We start from the raw sequence: 27351 nt of genomic DNA, 5'->3' as shown, positions 1-27351 counted from the left end.
CCAATCACCCTTGATAATTTATTCTATCATTCACATAACGCGGGCTAGTACAAAAACACACACAACGCAGCTCGTTAATTACCGTTTTATTCGGCTGTCCGCGATAACCCTGCGTACGCACACTGCCAATGAACGTTAACCGCGTCTGCAGATCCATAAATAAGACCCCCTGGAATCGTCAGTGCCGGCACGGAGCCAACGAAGTCTCCGCGTGAGAGCAACCCACAGAGGAAGGAAAACATCTCCGAAGATGCACACAATTTCTCGAATGCAAAACTGCCGTATGCAACGTATTCCATCTGAAGGCGAGGCAGAGGGGAGGCGCCGTCTCGACGGTCGCGCCGGGCCAAGGAACACCTACCAGTGGCCGGGGTGGCCGCGGCGCAGACGTGGCGGCGAGGCCCCGGCGCCCGCCTGTCCCGCTAGTGCAGTCAGAAGGGGCTAGTGGCAGTGGAACGAACGAAGCGGCCGAGCCGGATGGCATGGCAACGTCTTGGGTTCTGGCGGGTAATCGTAGCGGCAGCCGTGTAGTATAGTGAAGCTGCCGAGAGCGTCTATTTCGCGCGCGTGCGTCGTAGCCTACAAAAGCGCGTTTTGAATGCTTGTAACACATTACTGAGATTCTAAACGATGTCTTAGCATCTCCTACGCGTCATGGCACACAAATGAATGTGCAGGTGCGTCGTAATTGTGCTGAGTCATTGCCTGTTTGTGGAACCAACCGACCTTTAAAGAAAGCGACAATTGTTCAGCTCGATTGTTTATTGAGTAACCTGAGTACACGTAACGCTACCTCAATGTTAATATTCATCATCGGCCTGGCAACGTCCACTGCAGGACAAAGGCCTCTCCCATGATCCGCCACTCAACTCGGTCCTGTGCTTGCTGCTGCCATTATGTACCCGCGAACTTTATAATCTCATCTGCCCACCTAACTTACTGTCTCCCCCTAACCCGTTTGCTTTCTCTGGAAATCCGGTCAGTTATGCTTAATGACCAGCTGTTATCCTGCCCGACCCATGTCCATTTCTTCTTCTTGATTTCAACTATGATATCCTTAACCCCAGTTTGTTCCCTGATCCACTCTGCTCTCTTCTTGACTCTTAAAGTTACAACTACTATTTCCCTTTCCATCGCTCTCTGCGTCGTCCTCAATTTAATTTAAGCTGAACCCTCTTTGTAAGCCTCCAGGTTTCTGCTCAGTAGGTAAGTACCGGCATAATGCAGCTGTTATATACCTTTGTCTTGAGGGGATAGTGACAATCTACCAGCCATGAGCTGAGAATGCTTGCCGAATTTTCCCCACCCCACTCTTATTCTTCTAGTTACTTCAGTCTCGTGGCTCGGCTCCGCAGGTACTACCTATCCTAAGTAGACGTATATACCTTTTCCAACTTCAAGTGCACTGCCACCTATCTCAAAGCGCTGTTTTCTTTCAAATTGTTGTTCATTACTTTCGTTTTCTGCTGGTCATTTTGTAGATTCCAAGAGAAGGAAAGCGGGAAAAGGGGAGACAAAGTTTGGTGGGCAGGTGAGATTAGGAAGTTTGCGGGTATGAAGTGGCAACAGCAAGCAAAGGACCGAGTTGACTGGCGGAACAGGGGAGAGGCCTTTGTCCTGCTGTGATGATGATGAGTATGTGAATGTAAAAGTACGTGGGTGAGTGCGCCTGAGTATGGGTAGGCGTAAGTATGAAAATGAATTCTCATGTGAATGCAGAGGTGAGTGAGGGCCTATGATCTTGAGCAGGCGTGAGTATGAAGGTGAGTGAGTAACTATGAGTCTTAATTGAGGTGCACGAAAAATTGAAGTACAAAAAGGAGACACCTGGACACGGCACGCTGTCTCGAGGTGTTCCTTTTGTACTTCAATTTTTCGCGCACCTCAGTTAAAATGAATTACCAACTCGCCCAGCAGTCCGTGTTTCTCTAAGAGTGTGAGTAGTCGTGAGTATGAACGTGAGCCATGAACAATGAGTGTGAGTAGACGTGAGTATGAACGCGAGTGACTGTGAGTAGGCGTGAGTATGAACATGAGTGAGTACTCATCAGTGTGAGTAGTCGTGAGTATGAACGTGAGTGAGGGCCTAGAGTGTGAGTTGGCGTAAGTTTGAACGTGAGTGAGTACTCATTAGTGTGAGTAGGAGTGGGTATGAACACAAGTGAGTACTCTGAGTATGAGTATAGGTGAGTATGAATGTGAGTGAGTACTCATGAGTATGAGTAAGAGTGAGTATGAACGTGAATGAGTACTTTCAGTGTGAGCAGAAGTGAGTTTGAACGTGAGTGAGTACTCATGAGTGTGAGTAGAGTGAGTATGAACGTGAGTGAGTACTCTGAGTGTGACAAGGAGTGAGTATGAACATGAGTGAGTACTTTGAGTGTGAGAAGGAGTGAGTATGAATGTGAGTGAGTAGGAGTGAGTGTCAATAGGCGTGAGTATGACCGTGAATGAGGGTGAAGGCTGAAAAAATTGTGGTGAGTGAGTATGAGTGAGTAGTCTCTCAAAGTGCCGACCTATGCCTTGAACTCACCACGGGCACGACTGCAGCCAGTTTTATTGCCGCCTTTCGACGTTTCATTACCCGTCGTGGAATACCGTCCACCATCTTCTCAGACAACGCCCTGGCATTACATCACAGTGCTAAACAACTCGGAAATCCATTGACTTTGACAGATTTCTACAGTAACCTTCGCATCGAATGGAAGTTCAGTGTCCAGCGAGCCCCATGGTGGGAGCGGGGAGCAACTCGTAGGCATCACCGGGAACACGTTAAAACGCGCGCTGGGTCGCAGCCATCTGTCCTTCGAAGACGTAATGACGGTTCTCTGCGAGATATAAGCGAACATCAACAGCCCCCATTGACTTATCTACCTAACGATCCCGAGGACCCAAGCCCACTCACCCCTTCACACTTCCTGCTTAGCAAACACGCGACATGCTTGCCCCAACATTTTGGCGCGGCTATACCTCAGTCGACGAGCGCCGACCTGCGACATTGAGCGCACCATCGACAAGCGCTGATGAATCATCTTTGGAAACGGTGGCGAAAGGAGTACTTGTTGCTTCTGCGTTTAGCCCACGAGGTGGCACCCAAGGCCCCACCGCGACTTCAGGTCGGCAACATTGTCCTGGTGCGCGACGACTCACCACCAATAATGTGAAAAACGGCTCGCGTAACCGAACTGCTTCCCGGCCTCGACAACATCACACGAGCGTGCCGTGTGAGGTTGGCATCTGGCTCCATCATCAGGCGACCGGTGCAAAAACTGTACCTTCTCGATGCGGGCAGTACTTCATAAGTTGTTGTGGCCGCGGGAGTGTGTTGTAAATAAAGGAGAAAGAAGGGGCGGCGGGCACAAGCACGAACCACGGGCGCTGGCTTGCTCAGTTGATCCCTTGACCTTCAACACAGCCACAAGATCGGGTCCAGGTCCCCTTCTTCGTTCCTCACAGGGATACTTCAACACTTTCATGCGTGAAATTCAAGATTATACGCCAAAGGTAGCATTAGCTTTTGGGAATCTGCCATTACATCCTGCATCGGTCTAAGCCAATTCAAGATTGAATAAGTTAGTATCAGATGGTCTTCAGCTTCTTTGGGAACATGGAGCACCTGCTCTTAACCTGTTGAGTGAGACAGAACTAAAGGGATGCTTTGCCAATGCACATAGAACAATGTACTTGGCTTACACAGGCATAGCCATTAGGGTCACTAACTGCACCAAGCTGACTAATAAGGACTACAGTGATTTGTAGTACCGCATGACAATTACCAGAAATTTCACTGTGGCATGCTACTCAAGACGAAGTAGGTTTATCCCCATACCGAAGAAATTAGCATAGCTTGCACTGGAGGATCAATGCTAAAGAGACATTGGAGCTGATGGGCACCTACTATGTAGTCCCAGCTCTGCTGTTTTGCTAAGTTTTGCAAATTATGTCTTCATTTCATCCTCTATTTCCGTTTTTTCATTATCTTGCTTCCTCTGTTTACTTCCATCTATTTGTTTCTCTTTCCCCCACTTCTTTTTCTTGCTTTAACTTCCTCGTTCATTCCTTCATTTATCTCTCTCTCTCTATTTCTCACTTGCTTCCTCTTTTTTCAACTTTCTCATTCTATACTATGCTATTCTCTCTCCCTTTTTTTTCTCCTCCACACCACATCTCTTGTCCTTGTGCTCACTTCCTTTTTCCACCCCCAGGCTTCACTATCCTACACACGGCTATGATAGGGTGTGCTAGCGTGCTTGGATAGCTGAATGTTTAGGACGTTTGCCTATGAATGGAGGGTGCACTGGTTCAAATCCCGCCTTGTGAGGAATTCTTCGCCGAAAATTTTTCTCAAATTTCTCTCTTTCTTCCCGTCTCTCTTTCTCTGTACTTGTTCTTTCACCCAGCAGGGTTATTACAAGCCACACTAGAGAATTCAGCACACGGGTACTGGGTGCGAAGCAGAAGAGTATGTAAGAATGCTTGCCAGTTCATCATGATGATCATTTGTTTCTAACAGACAAATTATGGCAAGCTTCAATAGCTTTGCTGTTAATTGACTAATAACACTCTCTGACATGTGACGACCGAAAATAGCGCAAAGAAACGGGGACACAAGACGAGGACACACGGCACAGGCGCTAGTGTCCTCGTCTTGTGTCCCCGTTTCTTTGCGCTATTTTCGGTCGTCACAATGCACCAACAAGCCCAAATCTCGACAGTCTCTGACATGTCCTGTGTACAAAGCAGCATCTTGTCTCTCACGTACTCAAATAACGTAATTACTCGAATCTAACGTGCACGTTTTTTTTGGTTAAGCGAGTTCATTAATCGCATGCGCGTTAGAATCGAGTACGAAAAAAAAATGAATACGGTCATTCTATTGCCATCGGCATTTCCGAAATGGCCGCCTCCTACGTGCGTCGGCATGGCGCGTTGGCCATTTCTGCCTATGTGTTTCCCATGTGCGGCACTTCATACGTGTTCTGAGTAGTTCGTCATCTTGTAGTGCATTAGCATCGATGCCATGGAAGGACCGACTCCAAAAACTTGACGAGTGCACCACAATGCCGCTTTTAAAAAAAAAATCATCGCGTGTGCAGAAACGGACGGAAATCGGGCCGCATCGCGGTCGTTCGAAGTTCCCGAAATGTGCGTGCGGGACTGGCGGAAATAAAAGCAGAAGATTGTCGACAGCGAAGATAAAGGCTTCAGTGGACCACAGCAGGATTGGTTTCCGCAAATTGAAGAGCTGCTCGGCAAGTATATGATTGAGCAGTGAGCGGCACAGCGGCTCGTGACGACAGAACTTCTCCAAGTGCAGGCTATGCTGTTAGCCTTAGAAAAAGGACTAATGCGGAGCCAGTTTAAAGTGAGCAGGTGCTGGATAATCAACTTTATGAAGAGGACAGGCTTTTCTCTCCGTTGGCAAACAGCAATATGCGAAAAGTTTCCAGAGGAGTACGATGAAAAGTTTCAATGTTTTCAGAGGTTCGTCCTAAACTTGCGGCACAACAACGGCTACCTGCTAGGGAAAATCGGGAATGCCGATCATACGCCCCTTTACTTCGGCATGCCTGGCACCACAACCGTCGAGAATAAAGGGGCAAAGCAAGTTCACATGCCGAAATCGGGCCACGGTAAAACTAGAGTGACGGCAATGCTCCGTTGCACATCAGAAGACGCTCCCGAAAGGAGTCATTTTCCCGAGTGGTGTGATCATGTGGGCCAACTAGAAAAATGGGTGCGTTGCAATTGATGTCTTACTTTTTTTTTTTTTTTCGTTGTGGAAACCGAGTGCGCGTTACAATTGAGGGCGCGGTAGAATCGAGTAAATACGGTAGTTTCTGTTTGCCAGCCACGACTAACACAGTGCCAATGCATCGTGCAAGAAAAAAAAAGAGAGAAAGGTGCCGCCTTTGCTATGTTATCATCCAAGCCCTGCCATTTATCAAAAGTTACCTGCTCACATTAGTGCAAGTTTGCCTTTGAATAAAGCCAGCTAAAGTCCACTCTTCAGCAGTGTCAATTTGTACAAATGTGAGGGAGACCTTTTCGTGGCAAGTCGTGAAGCTTTGCAGTGGGCAGTATCATTTCCAAATTTTAAAGGTGCATTTACACCAGACCAACATGACAAGGCGCCGATTATCTTGCCAGACGATCTAATCATACAACTAAGCTGACACTTCCGAAGACAGTAAGGAATTTTTTAATAGGGGCCTAAAGTTTGGGGCCCCAAAGCTCTTTGCATATGCACGCTTTGGGTCAAGAAGGAGCAGATAGTTTTCAAATAGGGTCTGCGGCGCTTTGGACACTCCCTGTTTTAGGTCATGCTAGTCTTGGCCGAGAGCTTCAGTGGGTGCCGTCACGTTTGTGTGACGCAAAGCTTTCGGGGCAGGCTTTGAGGATCCCGCTAAATTCAAAGAAGTAACGTCCCGAACGCAAAACCCAAATGCGATTTGGGTTTTACACATGGGCAATGGCCTCGACACTATTTTTTGGGGGGCCTTTATTCAAGAACTCCCTAGTATGTCACTGAAGCATAACAAGATCAACGACAAATAACGCGAGCAAGAGTTCTTGTCTTACTTGTCTTCAAAAGGAGATTGGCCTAGCGAAAACATGTGTTGCTCATACAAAATAAGCTGAAGTTTCGAACTTCAGCAAGGTAGATGGGGGAGGGGGATAATGGAGGCACCTTCAAGATCTGCAGGAAAATTTGGAGCTCAAAATTTTATAGATATAAAAATCTCGTGTAATTTGAGACATTCACGATCAGGCTACTAGGCCCCCATTGAGTTGATACTGAAACCGGGCTTGTGGGGAAGCTGGCCACTCTGTTACGAGAGAGCAGAACTTCTTATGGCAACAGAGCAATAAATGTTCAAAAAAGACCTGTTGAAGCACAGTGTTATCATGAAAGTGGCAAGTGACCAGCAGATAACCTTACCATTGCACGTTATATTTTGTGCTTACATGTTTCTTTCAAACTGTGCACTATGAAACTGACATTTCACCTCTGCTTTCACACTACAGCGGAAAACTTAGGGGCAGCCACTGTGTTGCTTGTTTTTGGAGGCAGTGCAAGAGATGAAAGCGGCATGTATCACACTGAAGGCCAAAGCTGCAAGGCGGCAACGCAGAAACAGGAAAAAAAACCCTCTCTAGGTGGCGAAAGCGGGACAAAAACCAGGTTGTAAGGGTGATCGCTTCCGGAGCACTTTTTTACAGCCTGCACAAACTCACCGCTTTGCCGCAGCCAATCAGAATGGCACGCAGCGGAGGCGCGGTGATGGCGCGGGTGTACGTTTGAGAGAAGCATTGCCACGTCATAGCGACACGTGCGGAAAAGCGTGAGATGTTTGCCTCTTCTGCTGCACGGCCAGCCGAAAGAGGCGTGCGGTCTCAACAGGTTCACCCACTTACCGCCCCGTAGTGTTGGCGGTAACGCGTTACAGGTAACGTCGTTACCGGTAAGGCGTTACTTTTTTCGGTAACGTGAGGTGCCACATTACTCGTTACTTTTTATTCCGAAGGTGCCACTTTCCCAGAACTCGCCCCGACGAATTCCCTTGTTGCAGCGTCGGACCACTGTCGCCTACCAGGCATTCACAAAGAAAGCGTAGACGCAATTTAGTTTTGAGGAATTTGGGGGGAAATGGGGTATCTTTAGCAAAAACAGATTCTTTGCACGCACTTTCCCACTGCACTGTGGCTTGTCTTGGAAAGGCTGGCTATCCTGAGACGTTGCTGGTTGCTGTGGCCGAAAGCATCTACAGAGCTCAGGGGCACGTACGACGTGCTACAGATAATGGTGTACAGGAGAGCATGGGCACACGCGAAAAAGTCGGGGTCATTTCTTACAAACATCAGCTTTTGCCACACAGGTTCAAAAATAAGTGACGTTTTGAAAGGGGAAAAAGGAATAAATTAAGACAGCTTGGCATTTTTGCTGACCAGACTCGGCTGCAACACGTTTTCATACAAAATTTTTCACTTCTTCATGGGAAGTTACAGAGTAGTTGCCTTTTCTGTGAACCTGGCGCGCTTTTCTGTGAACCTGACGGGGGTTTCTTATGTTAACAATTTTGTTCCCTTTGGGGCTAAACGTAATGAACATGGCTGCTTTCAGTGATGAAAGTGATTGATCATGCACAAAACAACAGCCATGTGGCCACCAGCAGGCACTTCGCGGTCAACGAGTTTTGTGTTTGTTACTGGCGACGGCAGCATGAGCAGCTGAAAGCCACTAAGACGCGTCAAGTCTTCCGTGAGTCTAGGACTGGGAAATAGTATTCACATGTTGAGGCGGCACTTCTTGATTACGTCACGGGTATCCACGTGAAGATCCTTGAGACAGTGGCTTGTGTCTGCAAATAAATCTTGCTTTGTGTTAAACCTGTGGTTTTATTGTCAAGGTATAAGTCTTCATTAGTACTTCTCAAAGCTTGTACTAGTTAATTGATGGTGTGAGAATCTCGACTTGTGGCCGCTTCGTTTTCTTCTTGGCTCAGTACATTTTGGCGGAGATCTTTCCCCACATGATTCTCGCATCCCCCAATTTTTCATCGGTTTTCCACGAAAAAAGTGCGAGGACTATGCGAGCAAATACGGTACATTTGGCATGCATGCACGCCTGATCACACCAAATTCCACTGCCTCTTAGACCGCGCACAGTGCTCTCGTCGCGAACCACACCGAAAACAGTGTCTTGCCCTGTGGGAATCGAGGCTATCCTGCCGCCTTTGCGCGGACTTTGCCGCCTCTTTCTGCGTTTTCACGTCCCGACATGACTCCCTTCCTCCGCGGTCAGCCACGCTAGGAGTGTGAAGAGTGACGTTTAACCCCTCTCACCCGGTAGCGCATGTCCACTGTGGCGCCATGCGCGAAGTCTCTCTAGACGTTTCCCGCGTGCACGCTGGGAGTGAGAGAGAACCTCTCCGAGACGACAAGGGGTAAGTACGCATTTCTTTTCCGTTTGTCGGCTCCCTTTGTTTGGGCCTCGTTCGCACTTCCCGAACTGCGCCTTGCTCCCGCGGCGAACGCTTACCCTTTGTCGCCCCCCTTCCGAATGCTAGGCCGAAGAGCTGTGCGGTTTCCTAGTGGGTGGTCAAACTGCACCGACCCGTATCTCTCGGAAGCCAACGTGAGCGCCTTTGCCCTCCCTCGAGCAATCGAGCCCTTTGTCCCGGTGTCACCGTGAATCACTTTTGCCCACGGAGACGTGCTCGCGGCACCCCTGCATAGTACTTCTCGCCCGTGGCCCAGATAAGTTCATTTGCTTACCCGCATCGCCTTTGCAACAAGCTCGGTACTACGTTTTGGTGTTGCCGCAGACAAGTGTTCCGATCTTGAGCAGTACTGTGTTCTCACCATGGCGACGGTTAACGCGTGCCCTGCGGCTCGCTAAGACCAGACCCATGCTAGTGGCCCTACTCCTTCAGGATACGTGTACACTATAGCCCTGACTGCTTACCACATGACGTAGCTAAAAGAGGACAAGTAAGAAGGCAGCACAAAAGGTGAATGTCCATGCAAAGGCCATGGGTGAACCTTGACCCCACAAGTTTTAATTGCGTAAGCATTTCTGTCATCTGAACAAGAAAAATGTGCATCTGTAGAACTATTATCTATCTATCTGTACATCCATGCCTTTACTGACGATTATCCACAGCGGCACTCGCACGCTGCCATTTTTGATCACGTGACTGTAAACTGGCCTTCTCGTCAGTTGCACAAGCAAACGCACTGGGCATCGAAGCGGCCGTGGCCGTATACGTCGGTAGGTGAGTTTAAAAGCCAACATGGCAGCACCCATGCAGACGCGACCGCCCACTTCGATCCAAACTCACGCTTGCTACTCGCCCATCGTCGTCACAGCAATAAATAAGTGGTGAAATCAGCTACCGCTTCGTGTCACCTCACACAGGGGACAAGACATCAGGTATGTACTGTCTTTATTAGATCAGCTGTGTTTATTTAGGCACGCCTGCTAAGCCTTGTCTCCAAGAATTTGAGAATAAATCTAGAAAACACTGCAAAATACCGACGAATACATTATCTCGTAGCTTCAGCACATAAATATAGAGCAAATAACCGAGTACACCGTGAACTTACGGGCCCCACAGCACAGGATGACGACATGATAAGCTCGAAGCAGAACGAAACTGCACCCATAGGTGCCGCTATGTTGATTTTACCTACCGTGGCCGTCTTTCTGCCGTGGCTTTCTGCAACACGGCTGAACATCCACGTCGCGTCGTTTGCTCGGCGTCCCCATAGCGTCTGCTTCGCTTTTACTCGTATGCGCGCAGACGCTATGGGGGCGCCGAACAGACGTGAAGCAGTTGTTAAGCAGTGCTGAAGAAGGCCACGGCAGAAAGACTGTCATGGTTAGGAGACGTCCATCGTGTTGTGGAACCATTTAGATTTGAATGAGCAAACCAGCTGTGGAAAATCGTCTATAAATCAAAAGAAATATTCCTGCCAGATCTAGCTTTCACACCCAGGCTCTAAAGCTAAAGTTCCAAAGGAGAGTGCCACTTGACCAAAGTTAATAGAATTGAATGTGTTGTGCCCACGGTGCAAAACGATGATTGATGTGTGGTGTTTAACGTCCCAAAACAACCATATGATTATGAGAGACGCCTTAGTAGAGAGCTCTGGAAATTTCGACCACACGGTGCAAAACAAACGTGAGAGAAAAACATCTTTTACGAAGGCTTTGCTGAATTTCATAGCAGAAGGACAAGATGTAGGGCTGACATGGAGTGCTGCACACATCAGGAAAATTTAGACTAACAATACAATGACAAACTCGCATCTCCCTGTTCATGGGATGCACCTTTTGTGGTGCTGTTCCACACATTGATGAATGCTAGAAAAAAAGATGAAAAACACCATGTCAATGTCCCCTGAAAACAATATTCTAGCGAAGACCACAGCCTACAGCAATAGGCTAGCATGAATGTTTGCACACTTTGAATATTCGAAAGAATACTAACACATTCACTACAATTTGAGGTAAATTATTATCAATTTTGAAGTATTCGAAATGAATTAATTGGTGTATACTAAACCGCATGTAAACACCTGCAAAAGTGGTTTCACTGCAGTGAAGGTGTGCTATATCGTGAATACATATGTCCAGAAAAAATCTGCACTGCCGCAGTCTTACTTCAAGTAAAATGAACATACTATTACCCTCACATCGATGCTTCCTTCTTTAAGTTTAAAAGCTTGTTATGCTGGCTTATACACTCTTAGTACAATAAATTTTAAAACAACACATTTTAAGGACTATCACTTGCATTCTACCGAAAGTCGAATCCTGCCATTATTCAAAGTTGCTTCCACTTCCTTTGAACTAAAAAGGATGACATTTGTGCATGCCTTGTTTTAACTTTTTAAAAGATGTCAAGCCGGTTAGTTTGGTCATGACAAATATGCTCCTTTTTCTTCACAGTATGTGATATTTACCATTAAAATTCGATTTGAAAGTATTCGAACCAAGTCACTATTCACTTCAACTTTCGTTCGAACCTAGAATTTACTATCCACACAAACCTATACAGTAATGCTCTGCTGATTACATATCACTAAGACAACTACCAAAGTAGATTCTTTGTAGATTTTTTTCCTGCCATTTCAAACACCGATTCTCAAAAACATGCATTGAGAACCTTTTTGGCATTCAGCTTAATTCAGGAAGATGACATTTAATTTCACCTTAAGAAGCCTTAACTAACAAGGCCAAAAAAATTTACTCTCTCCATTCTATACACAACAGGCGAGCTGAAACTGAAAGAAAGCAGATCATATGAAGTAATGTTTGACCTGCAAATTTGATACATAGTTTTTCTATGCAGTGCGATTTAAGGATAAGCTTTTTCGATAACTTGTTGCCCAAAGGGGAACTGACTGTAGTGACCTTTTCATAACAATCACTGCATTCTATGTGTCTCAAATCAGTGTGTTCTGCTACAATATTCTATATTTTAATGATAGCACCTAAGTCGGCGTACATGTTCTTTGCTTTTCTACGCATCTCTACAGCACTAAAGCATGTTTCTTTGAGGCACCTACCTCTGATTTCTCATTCCTGCTCGTGTTGCGAGATAAGACACACCACCCATGTGGATGAACCTGGAGGGAGGAGATTATCTCTGCATCATTCTCACTCGGGAAGTCACAGATGAGCTCAACCCTATTGCGACGTGCAGTGAAGTAATGGAAACTGCAGTCCCCCACATGGTAGGCTGCTTTGCCAGAAGCTTGCCAGTGGTGCATCTTTGGAAGCTGCATGCCAGAAGACAATGTATGGCATTACACCAACTGGAACTAAGCTGGCATGAATACATTATGCAACAGTTACAGTGAACACTGAAGTGAAAAATTACATTCAGAACAGTGTTTGCAAGGGTATGCAGTTGGGGGTGTGAGTAAAGATCCATAATGAAGCTCCAGCACACAGAAAGGCGTGCTGAAGTTTCATTATGGAAAGTGTTTGAAAATTGCACACAGGCTTTCGATGCAGGGCAATCAATGTTTATGCATACATCAGCTTGTGAAATAGCTTTCTTTTCAAGATTCTGCAAAGTTGATTCAATGCTACAGGAGCCTTTGATTTAGCTAGCAGACTTGAAAACCTTCTGAGTAAGCCCAATAGGTAGTATGCACTCCAATCAATCTGAGAAGAAGAATGCACTAAGTGTTTCTTGAACCTATCAGTTGTTTCTTGAGAAAGTGAGTTTAGGCTACTGAGCAGGCTCACTTTCTTGTACAGTGTTCAGGGATTGATACTTGACACCAAAAAAAACTTTGAGCTATGCATTCTTGCTCAAGATAACGATGGCTTGTCACCAAGAATCTGGCCTTTAAATGAGACAATATTTCACCAGTGGGGCAAAAAGAGTGGCGATACGAAAGTATCAGCCAACTGCAAAACAAGACATATCAAAATATGTTGTTTTTTACTTCTATAATGTTCTGAAAAATTCATGAAGCATGTGATGCTGCTCAGCAGTATAAATACTCTTTCACAGGAATAACCAAGAAATTAAAGAAAGGCTTTAATGTATTCTTCTGCACAGATAGATGTGCATACTTCCTGCCATACATATCAAGAAAGTCCTAGTAGGTACTTAGGATGTCTCAAATATGCTCCAATAGCACAAGCTTGCCGTAACTTTATCATGAAGCAGCTAAAATAAATGCCAACAAGCGAATTTACACGCAAAAGATACTTTTGTTTGCGTTCAAACAGTAAAACAAATCTTAAACACTTTCAGAGCAGAAAATAATGACCCCTTGGAAACAGCACATATACAAGGTGCCCCAGCTATGTCTAGCCAGAGGATAACAATATGCCGATGAAATTGATGACAATGCAACCAAATGCATGCTGCTGACTACTACATGAAGAATCTACACTGTTTTTTATTTGCCGTTTCACTGTCTAATCAAGGATGTTTAAATAACAAACTTTTGATGCAATGAAGCTGGGTAAAAGTTCCAATGAGAAAGTTATAGATAGGTTTGAAAAATGTTCGATTAGACAGTTTTTCAGCATTTTATCTGTTAAAAAGAATCGTGTTTTCTGCTAACTGCAGATGCCCAAGAAATACAAAAAAATACCACGTACCACGTGACATGCCTGCTTGCACACTCATGCCACAATTTGATCGCTGAGCGCCCTAACCTTCCTCGTACAGACCATACGCTTTCCTCTTATTGGTTCATAACAACGACAAACAGACAGAGTGCTAATCGACTGTGCTGCCACTAGCAAAATACACATCATTGCACAGCCACTACTATCGTCGCTATCCTGTCCAGGCAACACACACAGCCAAGTGATCTCATCATTTGCACGCGGAGCACTAGGAAGTACTGCAATTGCAGCATGCATAGAGTTACTGTATATTGTAACAAGTGTAACAACCTCACACCGAGGATGAACTATTTACACTGTTTATTAAGGGCGTACTTGTGCCCAAAGCTAAAGAAGCACAGAAGTTGAGGCTCTCCCGTTTGGTCTCTGTTGTGCGCCGGCAACGTCCCAATGCATGATGGAAACTGTGTGCTTTCCGGATCTAAGTGGCAGTATTGCTTAGTGTACCTAGACGACGTGGTCATCTTCGCCGCTACATTTAAGGAGCACATCAAGCGCCTGCGGTCAGTGTTAGAAACTTCGCTTTCTTAGACATGTAGTCCACACCCAAGGTGTTGGCCCTGATTCCAATGTGATGGCCGCCGTTGCAAGGTTTCCGGTGCCAACAGTCAAAAAGTCGATACGGAAATTTCTATGTCTATGTGCTCACTACAGACGACTTGTCAGGAATTTTTCGAATATTGCAGAATCCTAAACGAAACTAAAGAAAAAAGATGTGCGTTTCCACTGGCAAAATGAGCAACAGAGAGCCTTCAATAAATTAAGAAAAAGGTTAGAAAAGCCCCCAATGCTTTCTCATTTTGATGAGACAGCTGACACAGAAATACACACAGATGCCAGTAACATCGGCCTTGGATACGTCGTAATACAGTGACAGAATTACGAAGACAAGGTGACAGCTTATGCCAGCTGGACTAACAAAAGCGGAGGCAATCTATTCGGCCACAGAAAAAGAATGCCTTGCCGTCATCTGGGCCATCAGTAAACTTCGGCCGTACCTATATGGTAGACCATTCGAGGCAGTCAGCGATCATCGTGCTCTTTGCTGGCTGGCAAACATCAAGGACCCGTCAGGACAACTAGCAAGATAAACCGATCTGGGAGAAAGCATACCAATGCCGACTGTCACGGGCTACTACAGAGACACACCACTACCAGAATAAGAGGACTTTCCATTCGTAGGTATTGGCGAGACTGCTCAAATAGCAAAGTTTCAACATGCAAACAAATAATTGCTCTAGCTCATCAAACACCAGGAAAGAGTTGGCATACAAGTACCCCGTATATTTTCTTGAAGCCTCGCATCGGTCTGCCTCCGAAATGTTCTCCACGAGAAAAACTTTAAAGGGGTAGTGCCACCGTAATTGTAGCTTGTGGGTTCTTTGCTGCAAGCGTTTCTCATAGCTCCAGGAAGCATGATACATGCACCAAGATTTATTCTCGCTGAATAAATTATTATTGCCTTTTTTATGTGGCCAATTTTCGGTTTCTGGGCACCAAAATGGACTGTGACATGGCAGTGTAGGTGGCTCGGTCATGAGACCACACAATGTGATGCACCTCATGTTGATAATCGTCCGCTCTCGCACAGACGTGCTACACAAGCACCTGCCAAACAAACATACAGCAGCCATGATGCTTTGACAGTACGTACGTAGCTGAGGTCTCCAAAGATCCCTCACCTCAATACAACAGGTGTACCACAAAAGGGGGGTGAGGGGGCAGGACTCCTGTAGTCAACTACAAGGGGGGGTATAAACACAGCCCCCTGCGTTGACATAATTAGGACGAAGCGCTGCAACTTGGGGTGGAGGGGGGTCAGTCAGCTTTATACATTGACATAATAGGGAGGGGGTGCACTACGACAAACCTTTGCCCCCCCCCCCCCCCCCAAAGGGGAAACCTGCTCCCACCTACGCTCACTACAGATTTGGTGTGACGTCACTGCAACTTTTGTTGGCCTTCCTAGATAGCTATGACAGTTCTGGGCACGCTCGCGATGGGCTTCGGTCAGGAGAATGAGCATTTAGGTACATTATGGGGGTGAATTTAAATATATTATAAACATTTGCTGTATCCGACCATTCGTGTCGAGTGTCCAAACATACAAAGGAAAAGAGGCTTGTTTTAGCCTCGAAATTTGGTGGCACCATCCCTTTAAGCCCAAAGCCCAACCGTGAAAAGTTCCTGCTTGTCGTTCCTGCAACAATGCGGCAAGAAATACTACAAGTGTGCCACGATGAGCCCACATCTGGACATTTGGGTGTGACTCAAACACTTGCATGAATTAGTTTTCATTATAATTGGCCCAAGCTATTAGCCTCAGTGCAACACTACGTTAAAACATGCCGTGAGTGCCAAAGACGGAAAACACCAAGTGCTGAACTAGTGGGACTTCTACGACCTTTAGATCCACCAAAAACACCTTTCTAACAAATTGGAATGGACCTCCTTAGACCTTTCCCGACATCTTCACGCGGCAAAAAATCGATGGTTGTGGCGACTGATTACTTAAACGAGATATGCTGAAACAGACTCCTTAAAACGGGGAACGGCTGCTGAAGTGGCCAAATAATTTGTACACAGCATAGCTCTGACATGGCGCTCCAACTATTGTAATCACCGATTGCGGAACGGCTTTCACGGCGAAACTTATGAAGTGCCTGCTGAACACGACTCACACTGTTCACAGAAAAACCACCGCATATCATCTATCCTCAAAGCAGTGGCCTGACTGAACGTCTTAACAGAACTCTAGCTGACATGTATGTGGATGTCGAGCACAAAAAGTGGGACAAAATTTTACCAAATGTCACCTTTCCTGACAATATTGCGTACAAGAGACCACCAAGATCACCCACATTTGAACTAGGTCGTGCTGTTACCGCAACACTGGACGCTATGTTATCGATAGAGCAAGATAACTATGCCCCTGATCATGACGACTTTCTACAAAGAGTGCAAGAGGCCCACCAGTTAGCAAGGTACTGAAAACGTCACCAATACCGGACTGATGCCAACCACTACAAGCGAGGAAGACATAAAACACGGTATGACGTTGGCAACAAAGTGTAGGTATGGACCCCAGTACCACGACGAGGCTTTTCCGGAAAACTCTTTTGCCAATATTTTGGCCCCTATGAGATAGTACAGCGACTCGGTGACCTTGTTTATGAAGTCAAGCCTGCAGGACACGTGCATTCGAAATGACGCGATTCCACGAAGCGTAAACACATTGTATGTATGAAGCCCTGCTACGACCGGTACGAAACATAGCCACCTCAATCCCTTGATGCACCAACAGCTTATTTCTTCAAACCCATAGACAAAAGGTATTAGACAGCCTCATTGCTTGCATCTGGGTGATACAGCTTGAGAGGGGGGGATAATGCCACAAGGAATTGTTAACGTACAGTACAACGCAGATGTCGTTAATGAAGAGGAATGCTGGCGGTTCTGCTATGACAGCTTAAGCTAGCCGCAATGCACGAGCCAGCCCTGCATGTGCATGAGTTTCTACCAAGCAGCCAACGTGTGAAGAAGAAAATGACGATATTCGAGCCAGAGGCTCGCGAGAACTACTGACATTCGCTAAAGTCCGTCCAGGGTAACAAAACCAGTTTTCTTGCGATCACGATCATCAACTTTCGATTTGCCACTATGCACTTTTCAGATCTAGTGATGAGAACAACTTTGCACACTGAAGTTGATTTAAGGTGTTGATGCGCGAAAGGGGGTTTACATCCCGTTTAGTCACAGCATTCAATTTCCAGTAGTCGACACAAAACCGTAGAGTGTTATCGTTCTTGTTGGCAAGCATCGCGGGAGATGACCACGGACTGCTATAAGGCTGAATAACATCATCTTCAAAAATCTCCCGTACCTGCTTCTTGATAACTTCCCTTTCCTTTGGTGAAACACAATACAGGTGCTGGCATACCGACCTGGTTGTCTCAACCGTTATGACCCTGTGTTTTGTAATGCTCATGCAGCATACCTTTGAACAATAGAAAAAACAGCTGCCAAATTCCCGTATGAGGTCATAGAACTGCTGACATTGAATCTCTGGCAGGTTAGTATTTACATGTATTGCATCTCAGACATCAGATGGTGGTTTCTTATTCATTGACGTCTTTTCAAAACTGGATATTTCTGTCACTTTACAAAACTCATGAAGAAAGGCTATGGCCATCCCCTTTGCGATGTGCTGGAATTTGTTCCTGAAATTTGTCTCGAGGATGTCTGCACACCCGTTTCGCATCTGGATGATCCCTTCTGCCACACAAACGCCTTTTTACAGCAAAAGCTGTTACGAGATCACAACTCAGGTCAGGCGCAGTTGTCCTCTTCCGCCGCCGCCAGTGTCCCCAATCACATCGCGCAAAATTAGAAGAAAAAAAAAAAAACTAGCACCAAAGACACAGTGGGGGTCAAAACCAGGGTCTGCTGGGTGCTAGCCCAGTATTCTACTACTGAGCTACACCTGTGCTTTTGACTTCTTGGCAAACCTAGCACCAAACACACAGTGAGGCTCAAAGCCGGGTCCGCTGGGTGCCAGCCCAGTATTCTACCACTGAGCTACGCTGGTGCTTGTGACTTGTTGACAAACTTACCTTAGGCAGGCTTGATGTTGGCAAAACAATCGCGTGAATACGACTCATAAAGCGTTTTAAAACAGCGAAAAAACAACCAGTCGACCCACAATGCGAATAGCGTAAAGAGTGGGCCGTCCAATGTTCCAACCCATCACAAAAGCTTGTTTTTGCTCCCCTATTAACTCTGGCACATACCCACTTCAGCCATAATTCCTCATCATCGTCAGCCACTGCATGAACAATTGGCACAAAATTCTTTGAAAGTGTTTAGCGGATACCACACTTCCCAGAAAAATGACGAAAAATAGCATATCAAATGCCGGCCTACTACCCAAAAGATTATTATTAATGCCCTAGTGGGTATCAAGCAACTGTGCTTGCAGTAGTTACCCAATGAGTGTTTAAAAAATGCTCTGAAAGGCCGCTCTCCTAGCTTTCTCTGTGACTGTGCTGCACCTTCCGCGCAGGCCTGGCGTTTTTTTTTTCCCAGAAAACATCTATGTTGCTGTCCGCCACACCTTCGTAGTCGCTAAGTCTATCATTCTTTACCAGAACCATTACATTGCTCCGTGGCGGTACAGTAGCATCATCATCAACGACACTCAGTCGAGTCGTGTAGCGCTCGTCTGCTCGTGCTACCTTTATAGCTTGCTCCATCGGAAATGACACGCTCGACCTCTGCAAATTTATAATCGTGCCACTAGCTTGTAGGAAATCCATTGCCAGCATGACATCCCTCGAACACACGGACATGATGACGAAATCACCAACGTAAGTGAAGCCCTGTATCCCAACTCTTGCGGTGCATCTGCTGAGAGGCGTTATAAGGTGACTGCTTGCCATATGTACTTGAGGTCCACTCCATTCAGTCAGAACTTTCCTGAGTAGCTTCGCTAAGTCACAACTTATCACAAAGTAATAAGCACCGGCATTGATTAAAACATTGAGCTCTAGTCCGTCAATAACCAACGACAAGTCTGAAGTTATTTTTTCACTACTGCACTTCTTTACCTGCAAACAGTCGTCGTCACGCTGGTATAGCAGTGGAGGATCTTCATATTCCAGATTGCCAGCAGCCCAGCCTCCACAGGACGCCCTCTTCAGTTTCCTGGGTTTGGCCTGGGCGAACGATGCCTAGGCGTGCTTGGAAAGTGACTTGAGCTGGGTGAGCAGTGGCACATTGGAGATGGTGAGCGAGGTTGATGACAACGACGTAGGCCAAAGTTCTGGGGCGAGAATAAGTATTATTCCATGTTGAATGGTCTCTTGCCATTTTGCGCACACGGTGCGTTGATGGCAAATCTCCTAAGACCAGCTTGATAGTATCGACAAAATCGGTACAGGTGATCAGCCTCTCCGCAGTGGACGCGCAAGGGCCTACAAGCAGCGTCTCGCCATACATCACTCTTCCGTGGTATTGTCTCTGTTGCAGGAGGTGCTCTGCGTACTGCCTCTACAATATGAAGTGGACTGCGCATTGTCTGCACGTAAGTAGTCAGCATCCAAATCGGTGCACGGTGCAGAGCAGGTAGCCGGAGGACCTCAAAGTATGTTACCGCCTGCCGTGTCGTTGGAACATCATTCCTGGCTCCCGCGTGGCCTGCCAAACTTCTTCTCGGACAACTTCAGCGAGAGAGAGCTCAGAGGTGACTGCACTTTCGTTGTTCCCCCCGGACAACCAACCGGACGAGCTCCCACAAGGTGTCAAGATTATCCACGACGCCTGCCGAATAAACTCCTGCTGATGTACAGGCTATGCCGTGGTTGTACTATTGGGCTCTCTGCTGCAGCATCGTTTTGATGGTTGTTGTTTCTGACCGAAACTCTGCCACGTTTCGGGGTGGGTTGTGAACGAGTCTCGTGAATAGCTTTTGCTTTGCGCCATGCATGATTTTGTCTTCCGCCATGCCGGAGTTGGCTCGCTTAAAGAGGCGGGACCTATTTTCAATGTACATCGCGACAGTTTCGTTCATATGTTGATTCTGTGTACAAAGAGCTGCTTCTGCCTTTTACCGACAATCACTGTTGGCGAACGTACTCAGTAGCTGCAACCACAATACTTGCCAGGACATCAGAGATGCCTCATGGTTTTCGAACCACCCTCGTGCAGGGTCTTCCAAACCAATGTAGACGTTGCACAGCTCTCTCGAAATGTTCTAACCAATAGTCAGCGTCCTCGTATGGGTCACCATGGAACACTTTTGGGACGACAGGTTGGCTTAGAATGAGCTGTGTCCGCGTAACTTGGCTAGTCATAATGGCGGTGTCACTTGTCTTCATCGCCGATGCCCTTGACACTGAGGGAAGTGGTCCGAATTCTGGCCAGCCTCCACAGATACGGCGACTGACCCGTTGGTGCACGGGAGTAAGCCCCACGGCTTCCGGCTGGTCAGTGCTCGGACTTCGCTCTCGTGTGGTGCTCGAAATTATCTACACAGCACCTCCATTTGAAAATGTGACAAATGTAACAATCTCGCAAGGAGGATGTACTATTTACATAGTTTATTAAGGGTGAACTTGTGCACAAAGCCAAAGTTCTCGCGTAGTTCTTGCATAGTTCTTACGAGCCTCTGCTTTGAACACAGTCGTTTTCTTTTTCATGCACGTTGGCCGCTTGGTAGAAGCTCATGCACATCCAGGGCCAGCTCGTGCATTGCAGCTGCCTTCATCTGTCGTAGCGGTTCCGTCAGCGTTCTTCTTTGTTAACAATATCTGTGTTGTACTGTGCGTTAACAACTCCTCGTAGCAATATGCTACCTCTAAGCAGCCTAAAGGTAACATATATAGTAACTCTAGGTGCACATGGGCATGCAAGCGGGCTTGTCACATGGTTTTTTTTTTTTTTTTTTTTTTGCGGGCATCTGTAGAGAAAAAAGTGACCTGTAGTAAGCATAGCAACACCAATAGTTATTTGCAGAAGGTTGTTACCGTATTTACTCGCCTAATCCTCGCACTCGCATAATTCTCGCACCCCCCACATCGCCCATTTCTTTTTTTCCTCGAGTAATTATCGCACCCCCAAAAACTGCCGCAATAATGTCGTCTGCTCGTTCCAGCCACTGATGATGATAGCATGCGCCATCTGGCGCCATCTATTAACCATCAAGCGTACTATTGCACTGAGATTTGAGATTCAATTGAATTTAAGCGTAGCCGAAGTGGCCAGTGCGCGTTGCGGCGTGTTTTGTATGTTGTGTCAGTAATCTTGTCACGTTTTGAGGCGATACTGAAGCTACACGGCTGCTTTCAAGTTGAAAGTGATAGATCATGCACTAAAACACGGCAACAGGGCCGTCGGTAGGCCCTTCAGGGTCTACGAGTTTTGTGTTCGCTACTGGTGACGGCAGCTGCAAGCCACCAAGACGCTTGGGCCTGCCGTGTGCCTAAAACTGGGATTGATGGTAAACTTTTATTTCTTCAGAAGGAAACTGCGGACGATTCTGTTAAATGGCCATCAGCCCAATACTGACGTCCTACGCTTACCTTCTGAAGGCTCCTGTTGAGCGACGAACGCTACCGCTACGCCCGCAACGTCCACAAGCTTTGCGTATGGTATTCTAGTTCTCGACTATTTGCTTTCACTTTCTGTGTCTCAAATAAATCTTGTCTTGTGTTAAACCTCCGATTTTATTGTTGAGGTAAGTTTCAATTAGTACTTCTTAAAGCTTGCTCTTAGTTGCTGGTGTGAGAATCCCGATTTGCGGCCACTTCGTTCTCTTTTTCTCTCTGTACGTATTCATGGAAAGTTTTTTCCTCGTTATTCTCACACCCCCCAACTTTGCATCGGTTTTTCGACGAAAAAACTGCGAGGATTATGCGAGTAAATACGGTAACTGTCAAATCGAATGTTTAACAGATCTGAAACTTTCTCATTGGAATTTTTGCCCAGCTTTGTTACTTCAAACGTTACTTAAACATGCCTAATTAGGGTCTGAAAAAAAAAAAATAGTGCGACTTACTCCATGCAATCAACATGCATTCGGTCCAACGAAATCTGTGTAGAGTAGCAAGCTAAAGCGCACTAGCTCAGGCCGACCTCTCTGTCTTCGAATAAATTCTCACTCTCTTTTTCTGGTCCCACCATCATAGAGTGCACTGGCACATTTTTAGGCTCTGGCTAGAGATAGCTAGGGCACCCTTTATACATTTCTATAAGGACTAGACTTGATGTCAAGCCACCCTTGAAAGGATGCAGGTCATGCCAATGGATTATGTAGTCTGAATGTATGTAACCGACACAATACCTTTGGACAGAAAATGCAAATTCTCTTGCTTTCCTCCCGCACTTGTTCATGCATGTATTGCAGGCAGCTGCTGGAGCCTACCTAGTCAGAAAAGGGCACTGTTGCCACTGTGAATAGTCTATTTAGCAACACCCTTGTGGATGCAACTGTCATCCAAGCCAGCCATATTTATGCCAGCCACTGCATTTGTAGATATGCCTGTGCAACACTTCCTAGAAAAACTATACCTGAAACGTTGCTCTCTTTTCAATTGGGAGCTTCCTGCCAGCGCGAAATCTCGGAGGCCATGCCTCCTGCCGCTTGTTGCGACCGTACGCCGCGTGTGACCACTCGCCTCCGTACCGCTCAGTCAAGTGACGTCACCGTACCGCTCTGTCACGTGACATCACAGCTGCTCGGAGGCAACTGTGAGAGCGTTGTTACGTTCGCAAGGGGCGGCCGCCACAGGCATTCGCCTCCATACCAGAGGGGGAGGGTAAAATCCGAGGGTACGTTGGCACATTTGAAGCTCACGTTCCAGGCATAATTTTTTTAGGAGGGATTGGCCTGTGGCATAGACTCCACACACCATACACTTCAGCAGCATTTTTCTTCCAGATGCCAGATAATGTGCACAGCTCTTAACACAGTTGCAGGCAGTCTATTAATTCAACACTAGGAATACCGTAATTACTCGAATCTAACGTGCACCTTTTTTCCGGTTAAGCGAGTTCATAAATCGCATGCGCGTTAGAATCAAGTACGAAAAAAAAATGAATACGGTCATTCTATTGCCACCGGCATTTCCAAAATGGCCACCCCCTACATGCGTCGGCATGGCACGTCGGCCATTTCTGCCTATGTGTTTCCCATGTGCGGCACTTCGTACGTGTGCTGAGGAGTTCGTCATCTTGTAGTGCATTAGCACCGACGGCATGAAAGGGCCGAATCCAAAAACTAGAGGGCACCACGATGCCGCTTTTAAAAGAAAAGTCATCGCGTGTGCAGAAACGGACGGAAATCGGGCCGCATCGCGGTCGTTCGGAGTTCCCGAAACGTGCGTGCGGGACCGGCGGTAACAAAAGCAGAAGATTGTCGACAGCAAAGCTTCACGCAAAGGCTTCAGTGGACCACAGCAGGGTCGGTTTCCGCAAATTAAAGAGCTGCTCGGCTAGTATGTGCTTGAGCAGCGAGCGGCACAGTGGCCCGTGACGACAGGACTGCTCCAAGTACGGACTATGCAATTAGCCTTGGAAAAAGGGCTAATGCGGACCCAGTTTAAAGCGAGCAGGCACTGGCTAACTAACTTTATGAAGAGGAAAGGCTTTTCCCTTTGAAGGTGAACGGGCATCTGCGAAAAGTTTTGCGGAGGAGTGCAATGAAAAGCTGCACAGTTTTTAGAAGTTCATCCTAAACTTGCAGCACAACAACGGCTACCTGCTAGGGAAAATCGGGAATGCCGATTAGACGCCTGTTTACTTCTACATGTCTGGCACCACAACCTTCGAGAAGAAGGGGGCGAAGCAAGTTCGCGTGCTGACATCGGTCCACGGTAAAACTACAGTGACGTCAATGCTCTGTTACACGTCAATGTGGACACAAGCTTCCCCCATACCTCATATTTAAATGGAAGACGCTCCCGAAAGGAGTCCTTTTTTTCGAGTGATGTCATTGTGCGGGCCAGCGAGAAAAATGGGTGCGCGTTGCAATTGATATCTTACTTTTTTTTTTTTTTCGACGTGGAAACCGGGTGCGCGTTACAATTGAGGGCGCGGTGGAATCGAGTAAATACGGTACATTGAGGCAACTACGCTGAAACTCTTCCACTCAAGATTTTTTTTCTTTTCATAACAAAATATCACAGCTAGCAGCAACGTATAGCTTACAAGCACAGATGATGTTTTGATGCAGGAAGCCAATTCTTCTAAACAAAAAGAACTTGGCAAAACAGTGTGCATCATCATAAAAACAAAGTGGTCCTATGCTGATGCAAATGTAATATTACCCGAATGATGCCAGCACAGCTGCATAAGCCCCCCAATGCACTTCACTAGACTCGTAAGCATATGTACTACGATACAGTCAACAGACAATTTAGGAAACTGTAGTAATCCAGAACAATGATAACAACAGTAAAGATTTTTATTACCACACCAGAGTCTTATGATTAGTGGCAGCTATGATGAGTAAGCACGGATTATTGTAGTGGGACTTTTCAGTCCCGCTTTAAGAATGCACAAAGGAGGAGTTAGAATTACGCTAGTTAAAAAAACAGAATTCCTTTTTCCGAATATTCTTGAATAAAAATGGTTCTCAAAGATGTAGAAAATAAAATTACTTTTGTTAGCAAGTCTGTTTTTTAAAGTGGTGACACACCTTAAAAGATAGCTGCTACTATATGCAAGACAGTTGCAAAGTGGTATATCAGATAAACACAAATTTGACTATTTTATAACTAACCACTTTACAGCACACATACCAATTACTTAACAGAACATATGCAGTAGTGAATAAATTATTGGTTGTCAGATACTCTGTGCATAGCACTAGTTTGAAAAACTGTAATATCTCTGGTACGTCTTTAATATCTGTGGTACGTCTCCAATATATGAAAAAATGCCCTATTGTTCCAGCTATCTTCCTTCACTATTATGGGAAATGGCAAACTGATAAGGGTTGCATGCAACATCAGAGCACTTAGAAATAAATAAAAAGAAATATGTATTCAAAATAAATTTTGAAGACGTACTTCTCGAAACTGGTTAAATGATGGACTTCTGCTGAATGCACATTACTTCACTCCTATCCTGCTTCAATCTTATGACTGATTATATTACATTCCTGGGTTCTTCATGCTGAAATCGTCATACAATGTAAGGAAAATTGGATTCATTTTTAGCACCTGGGTTTCTTGAACAAGCTCCCAACCATAATAATGGGACAGCCAAGGCAGCTAAATCTGCAATTTGGACAGGTAGTCTAACGTAAATCTTCACAAAATAATTCAGTTCATTTTGTGAATCGGACAACAGCAGTCGATGTTTTGTCTCGCATGTGATCTCCAGCCCGCATCTTCACTAATTCACCTGATGAGACAGAAATTAGATATCAAGCCCAGATCTTTATTAATTGATTTATATTTGGGGTTTGACGCCCCAAAACCACCATATGACTATGAAAGACACCGTAGTGGAAGGCTCCGGAAATTTCGACCACCTGGGATTCTTCAACGTGCACCCGAATCTGAGCCAACGGGCCTACAGCATTTTTGCCTCTATCGAAAATGCAGCCGCCGCAGCCGGGATTCGGCTGCGGGTCAGCAGCCGAGTACATTAGCCACTAGACCACCGCAGCGGAGCCCCAGATCTTTATTAAGTGTTTTTATTAAAGTGTATAACCAAAATATAAATTCCCCAACTAATCACCATAATGAGGTATCCATTCTATCTCTTCACACAAATCAGCACAGTGCCTCATTCATTCAAGTAACGACACTAACCATCGGCATGCCTTCACAACTGGAAAAATACTGAATAATATGCTTGAAGAGCACGTTTTACCTGAATTTCACACTAAATTTTTGCGACAGCAAAGTGCCTTATTTATGTCTCCTGAAGGCATGTTTGCCTATCTTCTCTTTCTTCGGGTAAAACAACAATGTAAGCTTAAACCACCAGTAAAACGGGCCACAACTTTCTTTTTGCAACCCGCCCCCCCCAACAAGCTCGTCATTCTGACAAGCTCACTCAGGCTGACCGGTTAAGCCCAGAGCCCAAGCAGAAGAATCTTTCTTTTCGCCCGGCACATACGTGCATAGTTCAAGCGGCTGGCATTATGCCTGTCGTAGTAAAGAAGGCCCCAGCGATCACATTTTCAGAAAATTACAGTGCTGCACATCGTGCAGATGCTTCATTTCCAAAAAAAAAACTATTCCTGAATCCCTGTCCAGTCCCCTTTACCCGCCTAGTGAGGTAATGTTGCCCATGGGCAACATTACATAGCCCTGAATTCATCGACTGGTCCTCTGTGCTACAAGGTGTCTTGGCTTCGACAGTTGTCACATGTGTCACATTCTAGTTTACCTCGCCTGTGCCATGCACACCTCGCACAGCGCTTCCTAACTGCGCCGCTCTGACATGAGTAGAAAGCCTCGCTCTTTCGTTGGCTGCGCGCTGATGTAATTGCCGATATTGTGTTACATTGCCAAAGTAGGCATAGGCATAACAACAAGCTATGCTAACACCTCTGTGTGACGAAGAAGGTCTGTGAGGCCAAGTACGAAACAGAAACCAGTCAAAATGGGGGTGTTACCCCCATAACTTCATTATTACACTATCTGTATGCAAAATTATTGTGACAGCAGGTTCTAACTTTAGGATTGTGCAGTGATCTGTACATCATGAGAAGTTTTGAATCATGGCATTCTTTAGCAGCCCTTTAAAAAGGCAACACCACGCCAAGGCAGTCTATCTCGTTACCCTCAAGATATCGAAATAATTTTTTTCCATCTGCAGCATTGCAATTTATGCAATCTGATAAACAGCATATTTTCTCATGTATAACCCATGCAAAAAAAAAAAGAATAATGTGTTATATGCATGTTTTTTTAAGAGTTAATTAGGGGCTTAGGTTTTTAGGTTAATATAGTGACATGTTATAGCAAAAAAACATGATTTACCTTTTATGCAAAAGTTGTTGCAACTTATATACAAGACTTACTGCATTTATTAACTAGCAGTAAAAAATAAATCCCAACTGGAATTTCTTCTTGTGCAGTCTTGTAGTGGTTACAATGACTATGTTGACAGAGAGACATTAATGATGCTGAGTGCTTGGATGCTGGTCATGCCGAGTGGTCATGGAATGA

The 27351-nt window shown here is 45.9% G+C and overlaps 1 protein-coding gene across 5 annotated transcripts in view; it reads right to left on the bottom strand.

The window, feature by feature from the left end:
• Positions 1 to 27351, bottom strand: part of LOC119175935 (DDB1- and CUL4-associated factor 10) — a 62312-nt gene that overhangs the window by 10360 nt on the left and 24601 nt on the right. For all 5 annotated transcript variants that reach the window (XM_037426984.2, XM_075877120.1, XM_037426983.2 and 2 more), the window contains one exon: positions 12079 to 12291. In XM_037426984.2, coding sequence (XP_037282881.1) covers positions 12079 to 12291 — 213 coding nt within the window. The remainder of the gene's footprint in view (positions 1 to 12078; positions 12292 to 27351) is intronic.

This window comes from Rhipicephalus microplus, chromosome X, assembly GCF_043290135.1.
Source record: "Rhipicephalus microplus isolate Deutch F79 chromosome X, USDA_Rmic, whole genome shotgun sequence".
Taxonomy (NCBI): Eukaryota; Metazoa; Arthropoda; class Arachnida; order Ixodida; family Ixodidae; genus Rhipicephalus; species Rhipicephalus microplus.
This window is presented reverse-complemented; position numbering and strand designations above follow the sequence as displayed.